At 39.6% G+C, this 12,493-nt stretch overlaps 1 protein-coding gene across 2 annotated transcripts in view; it reads right to left on the bottom strand.

Moving 5' to 3' along the window:
* The window catches only part of LOC124595477 (targeting protein for Xklp2-like), a 127,050-nt gene that overhangs the window by 86,042 nt on the left and 28,515 nt on the right, over positions 1 to 12,493 (bottom strand). For both annotated transcript variants that reach the window (XM_047134235.1, XM_047134236.1), the window contains exons 5-6: positions 10,580 to 10,742; positions 10,381 to 10,504 (exon numbers count right to left, since the gene is read on the bottom strand). In XM_047134235.1, the coding sequence (XP_046990191.1) occupies positions 10,381 to 10,504; positions 10,580 to 10,742 (287 nt within the window). The remainder of the gene's footprint in view (positions 1 to 10,380; positions 10,505 to 10,579; positions 10,743 to 12,493) is intronic.

Here is a 12,493-nt window from a genome sequence, read left to right as displayed (position 1 = left end):
TTGTATGTGTGTGTTTGTCGTCTAATTTTGAAGGTCTCACTGGCTGAAAGCTATGTTAGTGACAGTCTTTTTACTGTGCCTATCTGCGATTCAACATCTCTGCCATATGGTGAGTGACAACTCCCCTTTTCACAATATTATTACAATCTTCAAAGCCACTGGTTCAGTCCTTCCTTTCTTGTCCCTTGCTAGATTTCCCTCAGGGGTACCATCATTCACCGTATGTCTGAACTGCCAATGATCCTTTTGCATTTGCCTCCTCTTGATGCTGGACAAAACAGGTATCTACAAAACAGAGGAAGTGAGTCCCACTGGCTAAAATGCAGTTTCAGTGCAAGACAGCACCTCAAACTTGTTGATTAGGTGGGGTCGGCACAACACCACGAGTCCTTCCTGGTTCCTGTCCATTCTGTACAGCATGCCTAAATCTACCACTGACATCATTTACAGTAAAGTGAGTGGGTAACGACAGATCCTGTATTTTCTGCATGAGATAGGATCCACATGAGAGGATAGTACTTGAGGTACCTCTGGTATCAGTATCACAGGCACACAACTATCGGGAGCTTTCCAACAAACTGATTCACAGCAGCTCCCAATTGTTTGACAGTAGACAGGGCAACTCCCAGCTGCTTATGAAAGCCAACCAACTCATCCTGTGTTCAAGAACAGCATTCACAGTGGGGTTGCATTTTGGCTGGTCCAATGTATTACATGGCAGTGATAAAATAACTAAATTTAGCCCACAGATTATCTTTTAATATGTTGAGATAAAATGTTGCTAATTTCCTACAAGATTTGAAACAAGTACACAAAACGAGACATCTATTAATGTAACACAAAAACCTGTGGGATGAATTGTCAGTTTCCTAGAACATTTTGAAGTTAATTACAACTGTTAGCAAAATCAAAAACAATCAATTTACAATAAATGCAGATGCTATAATACAGAAGGCTGCACCTCTTTAACGAAAACGAGATGTAAACAATGTTTTTTAGAATATCTGTCACACTACATAAATCACAAACTCAAATTTATTATAAATTACCCGTAGATTATCGAAGGACAATGGCTGTTACCAAAAATTCTCAAAAACACACATTTATTTGTGTTGATATACAATTAAATTAAAGATTGATGTATTATTTGGCATTAACTGTGAACCACAAACACTGATTTGCTAAAAAAATAAGTTACATGTTTAGAACACTCATGCCGTTAACTTAGGAAATTGTATTTTTGTAAGTGCCTGAAAATTTTCAAAAATAACCTATTCCTCAGATAATTATACAATGAAATTACAGAGTTACTGTTTTGAACGTGGGTAGGCCTACTGGTCACAAAAATTTTAATCGTGGCACTCAGGAATGTTCAAAATTTTACAAAGTATCACAATACAAACAGATACTGATAGAATCAATGGAAAATTATGCAGAAGTGACGAGACCGTACATCTTTAACTTCAAATCGGCACACAAATCTTGTACACGCTGTCTCACAAGAAGGAAAATTCTTAAGTCGGCTTTTATATATAAATAAACGTGCATGTTGCACCAATTTTTCACTTAGCTATGTCTGTGCACACTTCTACATTGGTGTTTCAAAGACGAACACTACAACGTGAGTTTATCTTGGTCAAAATTGCTAAAATGTGCAGCACCAACCAAGCACATCTTCTCCCTGCTGTAGCTAGTGATGCTAATCCATGGCACCCTATCCCTTATTTTGCAACAATACAAAACAAGTTGCTCTTCTTTTAACATTTTCCATGTCCTCTGTGGAATTCACACTGCACAGCAGCATTCCAGAAGAGGGAAGACAAGCTTAATGTAAGCAGTCGTTTTAATAGACCTGTTACATTTTCTGAGTGTTCCACTACTAGATCGCAGTCTTTGGTTTGCTTTCCCCCTCAACATTATCTATGTGATTGAAACCAATTTATATTATTTGTAATTTGGCTATGTTACACAACCAAGGTCTATTTGTTCCTTGCCATAATTGTGAAAATTTATTTTTCTTCCTTATGTGAATATTGTGTATTGTTTGAATATAGGCGGATAAGTTTATCATAAAGCTTTTTTAAGCACATTTGGCAAATGTCAAGCTTGAGGAGTCACACCAATCTGAACATAATTACGTGAACAATTTACTAAAAAAACAATTCTCTACTTACAGGCAGATTTTAGCTGTTTTCTACTCACTCATTTTATTACATAATGGCAACAGATGAAGCAACAACTTAGCTGTCTGAGCCACTGTGGCAGAGATAATCACTGCTGCAAAGGTTGAATTTTGTTAGTTACATCACATTTCATTACTAATTAGTAACTGATATCTATGAAGGTGTGGTGGCGTTTCACCACTCAAGAATGCCAATTTTTTCTTGTTTTCCAGTAGAGCATAGAAGTTATGTTGCTGCCGCAAGATGAGAGCAATAAAATACCGTATTTACTCAAATCTAAGCCGCACTTTTTTTTCCGGTTTTTGTAATCCAAAAAACCGCCTGCGGCTTAGAATCGAGAGCAAAGCAAGCGGAAGTTCTGAAAAATGTTGATGGGTGTCGCCACAACTAACATCTGCCGTCGAATATATGTTGCGCTACACAGGCATGCTTTGTAGGCACAAAGATAAATACTGGCACCAAAACCTCTGCGTCAGTAAATAAATTTAAAAGACGAGCTTTTTCTCCGCCTCAAGTTTCGACCACTGCATTTTCGACCATTATCCAACGAAGTAAAAACAAATTCCGTATTGTTCATCTTCGAATGTAGGAGCATTTCAATGTACTACGAAAATCCGACTGGCAAGACTGTTTGGGATGTTTGTCAATATGGCCAACTCTACATTCTGAATTTTTTTCCTACCTGTGAGAAGAGATGGTTGCTAATAGGAACTTTTATGAATTGTGAATCACATGCAGTATTCTCTTCACCATAAGAATAATACGAATATAAAAATTTTGCCACGTATTGTTTCGTGTTTTCTGCTATCTCATTTAAATCCTGTCTGCCTAATAAACTACGAAACTAGAGTGAGACAACAGCAAACGCGGAAGAATATACATATCATGTCATGTTTATATTCATATTATTCTTATGCCTAATAGTGATACAGCCAAAAATGAAGCACAGCAATTGACTAGATTTTTAAATCCAAGATGACTAATTTCTGTGCAGAATGTAATGTAGTAAGGCGTCTGCGAAGATTTTCAAACGGAGAAAAATTTTCGCGAAACTCTCGTTCAGAAAATCTTCTATCATTCGCAGTCTATTATTTGGTTCTTGTTGATCACTATCAAAGAAAGCAGCAGCTTAAGTAACAACAAATAGCAGTCGCTTGCCATTGTTTTGTTAATGAGACGATTCCTCTCCTCTCTCTCTCTCTCTCTCTCTCTCTCTCTCTCTCTCTCTCTCTCTCTCTTTTTTTTTTTTTTTTTTGGTTACTTGTAAGCGGCGGTAGCGCGCACAAAAGCAAGCCATGCCGCGAGCGGCGACAGGCCATAAACACGCACTATCAGAATGCAACAAACAATGCATGACACAGTACAGGAATGAATTTTCAGCTTAGAGTGACGTAAACACCTATAACAAAGAAAACGGCGCTTATCAGATCAAAGAAAAATAAGCAGTCAATTCAAACCAGACGAAGCACGTGAAAAAGGAAGGGTACCCGTATAAATACGAAAGGAGCGCCCGACGCATAGCAATGGCTACCTGGAAAGCTCAACTGCTAAGCTTACGACTTGAACCAAACTACTCTACCTGTACCATCATTCATTCGACCTAAATTGTCTCTCATATTACAATGGACCAACTTTGTTTCGATTTGGCGGCCTAAAACTTTTCTCTCCCCTTGAATTTCGAGTCTCAAATTTCAGGTGCGGCTTAGATTCGAGTGCGGCTTAGATTCGAGTAAATACAGTAGGCAAGTGTGGATTAATACACAGCACAAGCAGCTTTCAAAAAAATTAACAATGAAATGTATTGATCATTTTTAATACCAAATGAAAAATCCAACTTCTCTCTGTGCAATGATTAACCTGAATAAATTTTGACGGAGAATGATGATGAAAATTAAACTTAGCTTATACTTTTAAAATAATTTTATTTCTCTACTTACATTAGCACTGTGTCTATATATCAAAACCCAGAGCTTTCTGTACTAATGACTCACAGTGAAGAAACACAGCTGTGAAGTATGATTTATTTTTCAAATCCTATACTTCTTCACTACAGAAACTTAGGCTAACTTTTTACCAGTCAAGATATCTTTGCACTTTTGTTTCAAATGTCTGCTGCTCCATCTGTTTGCATTCTTTTCTACTAAATGTAACCGTTTTATTACTTCTGTGGTTTCTAATTAGTATTTTAGTTATTTTTCCACATCCTTACAAGCTCTCAGGCTTGTGATTATCCTTTAATTGCAGTTGCTGTGAAGAGATCTTCAGGTGACAGTTGAACAATGCAAAGTCTATAAAAGTACCTTGATATTTCACAGTAAAAATGCTGAACAGAATTAATACTGTTCGTTTTGACTTCTTATTAACAGCCGATTTCCTCCTGGCATGATCTAAATTTACCCAAAGCATTACATATAGGAAAAATATTACGTTTGTCAAGACTGGTGTAAAAACACAGTAAATGACTGTAACTTTGTACCAGTTTTAAAATAGAAATTTTAATCTGATAGGGCATAGCTGGAGTACATTTTCACTTTCCAAATCAATCGGTAACTATAGATGTTAAATGTTACAATATTTGTTGTGATGTGTTACTTCTTTCATGTCTAGAATTTTCAAGAAATGGATAAAAGCAGTACAAAGTTACACCAACTGACGGTACCTTGTTCTTAACAAAGGCCCAAATCAGTTTAAGTTTCCTGTGGTGCCCAGTGAATTCAAAACCATTTAAGTCTAATTTCTTTGTCCACAGAACACAATATTCTTCCAAAATGAAATTTTCACTCTGCAGCAGAGTGTGTACTGATATGAAACTTCCTGGCAGATTAAAACTGTGTTCCAGACTGAGACAAACTCGGGACATTTGTCTTTTGTGGGCAAATGCTCTACCGTCTGAGCTACCAAAGTTGACTCTCAGCCCATCCCCACAACTTCATCTCCAACAGTACCTCATCTCCAACCTTGGAATCTTCACAGAAGCTCTCCTGCGAACCTTGCAGAACTAACACTCCTGGAAGCAATGATGAAGTTTGGAAGGTTGGAGACGAGGCACTGGCAGAATTGAAGCTGTGAGGAAGGGTTGTGAGTCATCTTGGGTAGCTCTGTCTATAGAGCATTCTCCCACGAAAGGCAAAGGTCCCAATATTTGAGTCTTGGTCTGGCACACAATTTTCATCTGTCAAGACGTTTCACAATATTGCAAGTTTACTTGTCAGAATAGACCTATTTTGGTACATTTCTCATAAGACATGGTGTCAGACGTAATTTCTGCATCACTGCATTCCATTCGTTCAACAGAACTGAGAAGGTAAGTTTCTTTGCCAAGATAGCTAATAATAACCTTTATTCTCAATAACCTGTTTCGGCAACCAATGTTACCATCTTCAGATTCAAGAGAGAGATCACTGCATTTTTTCAAAATATGCAATAAGCATACTCTTTCTCACGAACTGGCATGTGTATAACAAGACTAGAAGACATGCATCAGCATGTCAAAATTAAAACAAGTGCTGCTGTTGTTGTTGTTGTTGTCTTCAGTCCTGAGATTGGTTTGATGCAGCTCTCCGAGCTACTCTATCCTGTGCAAGCTTCATCATCTCCCAGTACTTACGGCAACCTACATCCTCCTGAATCTGCTTACTATAATCATCTCTTGGTCTCCCTCTACGATTTTTATCCTCCACGCTGCCCTCCAATGCTAAATTTGTGATCCTTTAATGCCTCAGAACATGTCCTACCAACCGGTCCCTTCTTCTTGTCAAGCTGTGCCAGAAACTCTTCTATTCAATAGCTCCTCATTAGTGATGTGATCTACCCATCTAATCTTCAGCATTCTTCTGTAGCACCACATTTCAAAGGCTTGTATTCTCTTCTTGTCCAAACTATTTATTGTCCATGTTTCACTTCCATACATGGCTACACTCCATACAAATACTTTCAGAAACGACTTCCTGACACTTAAATCTATACTCGATGTTAACAAATTTCTCTGCTTCAGAAACGCTTTCCTTGCCATTGCCAGTCTACATTTTATATCCCCTCTACTTCAACCATCATCAGTTATTTTGCTCCTCAAATAGCAAAACTCCTTTACTACTTTAAGTGTCTCATTTCCTAATCTAATTCCCTCAGCACCACCCGACTTAATTCGACTACATTCCATTATCCTCGTTTTGCTTTTGTTGATGTTCATCTTATATCCTCCTTTCAAGACGCTGTCCATTCCGTTCAGTTGCTCTTCATAGTCCTTTGCTGTCTCTGACAGAATTACAATGTCATCAGCGAATCTCAAAGTTTTTATTTCTTCTCCATGGATTTTAATACATACTCCAAATTTTTCTTTTGTTTCCTTCACTGCTTGCTCAATATACAGATTGAATAACATCGGGGAGAGGCTACAACCCTGCCTCACTCCCTTCCCAACCACTGCTTCCTTTCATGTCCCTCATGTCTTATAACTGCCATCTGGTTTCTGTACAAATTGTAAATAGCCTTTCGCTCCCTGTATTTTACCCCTGCCACCTACAGAATTTGAAAGAGTATTCCAGTCAACATTGTCAAAAGCTTTCTCTAAATCTACAAATGCTAGAAACGTAGGTTTGCCTTTCCTTAATCTATCTTCTAAGATAAGTTGTAAGGTCAGTATTGCCTCACGTGTTCCAACATTTCTACGGAAGCCAAACTAATCTTCCCCGAGGGCGGCTTCTACCAGTTTTTCCATTCACCTGTAAAGAATTCGTGTCAGTATTTTGCAGCCATGTCTGATAGTTCAATAATTTTCACATCTGTCAACACCTGCTTTCTTTGAGATTGGAATAATTATATTCTTCTTGAAGTCTGATGGTATTTCGCCTGTCTCATACATCTTGCTCACCAGATGGTAGAGTTTTGTCAGGGCTGGCTCTCCCAAGGTTGTCAGTAATTCTAATGGAATGTTGTCTACTCCTGGGGCCTTGTTTCGACACAGGTCTTTCAGCGACCTGTCAAACTCTTCACGCAGTATCATATCTCCCATTTCATCTTCATCTGCATCCTCTTCCATTTCCATAATATTGTCCTGAAGAACATCGCTCTTGTATAGTCCCTCTATATACTCCTTCCACCTTTTTGCTTTCCCTTCTTTGCTTAGAACTGGGTTTCCATCTGAGCCCTTGATATTCATACAAGTGGTTCTCTTTTCTCCAAACGTCTCTTTAATTTTCCTGTAGGCAGTATCTATCTCACCCCTAGTGAGATAAGCCTCTAAATCCTTACATTTGTCCTCTAGCCATCCCTGCTTAGCCATTTTGCACTTCCTGTCTATCTCATTTTTGAGACGCTTGTATTCCTTTTTGCCTGCTTCATTTACTGCATTTTTATGTTTTCTCCTTTCATCAATTAAATTCAATATTTCTTCTGTTACCCAAGGATTTCTACTAGCCTTCGTCTTTTTACCTACTTGATCGTCTGGTGCCTTACAACTATATACACAATATTATGAAAAGAATAGTTGCTACTCATCATATAGCAGAGGTGCTGAGTCACAGACAGGCATAGCAAAACAACTATCACACAAGTAAGCTTTCAGCCAAAAAGGCCTTCATCGGAACTAGACAACGAAAGCATGCACGACCTGTCCCTGACTGCCAAGGCCAGACATGTGTGTGCCTGTAATTCTGATGAAGGCCTTTTTGGCCGAAAGCCTACTTCTTTGACAGTCTTTTTGTTGTCCCTCTCTGCGACTCAGCATATCTGCTATATAATGAGTACCAATTATCATTTTCATAATACTGTCTTTATTCCATCCTGGACTTTCCATTCTTCAACTACACACACAGTTATCCAGCACATAGTTCTGTCTTATGCCACTAAGAACACAGCACATCATTGCAACCAGGGACCATTAGACAGGTCCTTGCCTACAAGGTAATGGAACTTTATAGCATAAAAAAAGAATTAAGTGTTATGTAAAATTATAGCTTAGGGAAAAATAATACTATAAGGAGCAATAAAAAAGTTTCCATTTGAAGGAAGTATAATCCAGATTCGGTATGCCAATGAGACAAAAATCACTGACCATTAAGGCAATCATTCCATTGATGTATCACGTTGAAGGTTGGTAAAACACTGTGTCCTGCAGCTTGAAAAAGTCAGTAACTGCCTGCTACACATCCTCTTTCAACAAGAAACCTCATTCCTTCAAAGCTTTTAAGGGTCCAAAGGCATGATAATCACATGGGATGATACCAGGACTATAGAGCAGGTGCTCTAGTGTCTCCCACTGTAGTTGGAAAGGACAGACTGCTACTCACGAAATGGAGGAGATGTTAAGTCGTACACAAGCACACCAAAAAGAGCACTATGCATTTGATCTTTTAGTCACAAGACCTTCTTCTAAGATAGAAAACACATACACACATTCATACAAGAATAGCTCACAAACACATGACCACTCACTCTGGGCACTGAGGCTGGACTGCATACAGTAAATGCACCTGATACGAGAAGCAATCAATGGGTGTTGGGGTAAGGAGGTGGCTGGGACAGGGAGAGTGAGGGATAGTGGGGTACAGATGGGTGGGAGCATGCAGTGACATGTTGGGGACAGGATAGGACTGCTAGACACTGTGGGGGAGTGTGGTTTGAAGGGAAGCAGAAATGGAGAGAAGTGAGGAGGAGGAGGAGGAGGAGGAGGAGACTAGTGAGTGTCGGTGGGACAGAAGGCAGTGTCATGCTGGAGTGGGAGCAGGGAAGTGGATAGGTAGGTGAAGGACAGAGATGAGCAACAGCTGAAGCCAAGGAGGGTTACAGGAACGTAAGATACATTGCAAGGAGAGTTCCCATCTGTGCAAATCAGGAAAGCTGGTGTTGGTAAGGACCACCTTGATGGCACAGACTGTGAAGGAGTCACTAAACGAAGCACGTCCTGTTGGGCAGCATGTTCAGCAACTCGGTCGTCCACCTGTCTCTCGACCACAGTTTGTTGGAGGCCTTTCATGCAGACAGACGGTTTGTTAGTCATCATGGCCACGTAGAAAGTAGCACAGTGGTTACAGCTTTGTTTGTAGACTGCATGACTGCTTTCACAAGTAGTCCTGCCTTTGATGGGGTAGGTGATGCTTGTGACCTGACTGGAGTATGTGGTGGTGGGAGTATGTATGTGACCATTCTTGCATCTATGTCTATTAAAATGATATGGAGCAGGGATGGATGAGGATACTGAGTAGGTTCAATGGCTGGCAGAATACTACTGTGGAAGGGGTCAGGAGAATATTCCTCATTACAGGGGAAAAGGACAGGTAGTCTAAATCCTGGCAGAGAATGAGATTCAGTTGATCCAGTCCTGAGTGGTACTGAATCATGAGGGAAATGCTATTTTGTAGCTGGATGATGATGATTATTAGTGTTTTAGGGCGCACAACAGCGAGGTTATCAGCGCCCGTTGTAGCTGGATGATGGGTACATGGGAGGTAGTAGTGACTGGAGAGACAAAGCAGCTGATCTGTTTCTTTACAATGTTGGGAAGGTAATTCTGGTCTATGATGGCCTCAGTGAGACCCTTGGTATATTCAGAGAGGGCTTGGTCATCACTGCGGGCGTGATGGCCACAGGTGGCTGGAAGGAACTTATTGATAAGAATGGTGGCAGCTTCAAAGAGGAGGAATTGCTGGTGATTGGTAAGTTTGAAGTGGAGAGAGGTACTGATGTAGCCATCCTTGAGGTTTTAAGACAACAGTAAAAACAACAGAAGTTTAAGGCTAATGTGACTGTACACTTAACATAAGTAGGGATGACACTTTACATCCAGATATCTGAGTAACTACTAGCTCATATTCAACTCAGATCAAGAAGAAGAAGAATATAGAAACATACAGGCAGACATACATTAATTAAATAAGTTCAGTAAATAAAAGTGATACATATTTAGCCATAAAGAATCTCATTCACACGCATTCTCTGAGCAGGGGGTCAACATCATTTTCTTATTGCAAGGTTTTGATAGTGATGGACAGATTTATTCTGTAAAGATCTGCTATTTCTGATATTCAGTCATTAATACTGGAAAAAGAATTTAATTATTACTATGCAGTGGTATGGAAAAAAAAATCATTGGCAAGATGAAGCCAAAATCAATATTGAGATACAGCTCTGCATTAACTTTCTGACAATGCTGAATTTCCATTTTAGAAATTAGTTTCAACTTTTCGATCACAGAACTTACCAATTTCTTTACTTCAGTCAAGTTAAATGGACTAGGCTTTGTCACTGGTTTCGGCTCAACTTTCTTAAGTAATTGTGGTTCCTTTAAGATGTCTGCTTTCAATGGTGCTGCCTTGAAGATGTACCTGAAGCATTAAAATTAATGTTAACAACACGCTGTCTTAATGCAGTATTAAAAGATTGTTATTTCAGTAACTTACTTTTGCATTTGCTGCAATTCAGCTTCCTCCCGTTCCTCTTTTGATGGGTAAGTTACTGGTCTGACACGTAAATGGGAAATGAAGTTAGGTGACTGTGGCACAGTACAGCGTAATTTCTTGTAAGATGGATTTATCTGGCTACCTTGCCACCTCTGTGAACCATCTGTAAAAGACAATAATGAATTTATCAGACTCGCAACACTGTACAGGAAGATACACAAAGAGCACAGAAAAAAATTACAATGAAAGAATTAAAATATTACTGGTTTTGGAAATCTTAACACCAAGAATAATTTCATCAAATACTGAAATAGCAGGACACCAAAAGCAATGTGTTATAATTATAGTTGGAGCAGGCAACAGTTTGACCAAGAATATAGGAAACACATCAAAGAGCCTTGGTGAAGATAGATGCAGCATCATCATCAAACACATTTGGGGTTTGCAGAAGTTTTGCAGTGGCATGATCAACCCTGGATGAACGAAGTGATCAGGCAAGTTAACCAGGAACTGATCAAGTTGTTGCTAAGTTCGGACGGACCTCACATTGATGACGTGTCAGTTGGTGTTATGAAAGGTGGGGAGAACACATGGCTTACATCCTAGATATATTAACTCAACTAATAACTGAACATGTACGGGGTGTGTGTGGGGAGGAGGGGAGAGGCAGGGGCAGGGGCAGGGGGAGGGGGAGGCAGAGGCGGAGGAGAGGGGGGGAGGGGGATGGGGGGGGAAGAGGGAGAGGGAGGGGGGGGGGGAGGGAGGGAGAGAGAGAGAGAGAGAGAGAGAGAGAGAGAGAGAGAGAGAGAGAGAGAGAGAGAGAGAGAGAGAGTTGCACTATCACATACATGTGAAAGTGAAGCCTTTTTTTAGGTTAAATACTACATTCAGACAGACTGTTTTAAAAGGGGTCTAGACAACTGAAATGCCACACACCAAAGAATCTAGTATGAATACTATTATGCGTCAGACTGTCAGTACTGAAGCTGCACTGCTGATCTGTTTTCACAATGTAAAATGTCAAAAGAAAGCTCATGTATTATGTCCTGCCAAACTTTACAGAAGTACCTTGAAGGACTTCAGTGAAGTTTGGAAGGTAGGAGACGAAATATTAGAATAAGTAAAGCTATGAGGGCAAATCTCAAACCTTGCTTCGATAGGTCAATCAGTAAAGCACTTGCTCATCAAAGGCAAAGATCCCAGGTTCAAATTCTGGTCCACACACTTATCACATCGTGTTTTTGGCGAAGTTTTTAATTCTACACTGTGAAAGTTCTGTGTAGTTATGGTCTTTCCTGAATGCCGACACTCATGGACCTTCTGCAGCAAACGGGTGAACATTCATGCTCAGTGATGTAAAGAGGCCTACACACTTTCAGATTAACTATGCAGTTATCCATTCCAGTCAATATTTGTACAGATATCTGAACTGATGGCATATGGACTACAATCTGTTATCCCCAGAGTCCTCTCAATTTTGGTATTCTGTGCAGTGTTCAAGATTATAACTAGACAAAGGTGAGCAGGAAAAAAAAAAGATCTCCTGTTTGTTTAGTTACAACTGCATTGTTTCTTTAATTAATGACGGTATACTTGTCTTTGTTACTCATTTTTTTCTTTATTTTTAATGTCTCATGACATCAAATCTGTGGCATAAGAATAAAATGTATGACAAAATGAAGAAATATACATTACAATGAAGGAGTGAAATTGAGTAATGTACCTTAGGGGTAATACTGATACATAATATCCCACCACTTAGTGTTCCATTACGATATCAGCGTCCAAGCTGGCTGAGGCAATACAACATGTTATAAAGTAAACTACACTGAAGAGCCAAAGAAACATACACCTGCCTAATATAATGAAGGGCCCCCACGAGCACGCACAAGTGCCACAACACGATGTGGCGTG

Source organism: Schistocerca americana, chromosome 2 (assembly GCF_021461395.2).
Source record: "Schistocerca americana isolate TAMUIC-IGC-003095 chromosome 2, iqSchAmer2.1, whole genome shotgun sequence".
Taxonomy (NCBI): domain Eukaryota; kingdom Metazoa; phylum Arthropoda; class Insecta; order Orthoptera; family Acrididae; genus Schistocerca; species Schistocerca americana.
The sequence above is the reverse complement of the archived record's forward strand: the minus strand, read 5'-3'. Positions and strand labels throughout refer to the sequence as shown.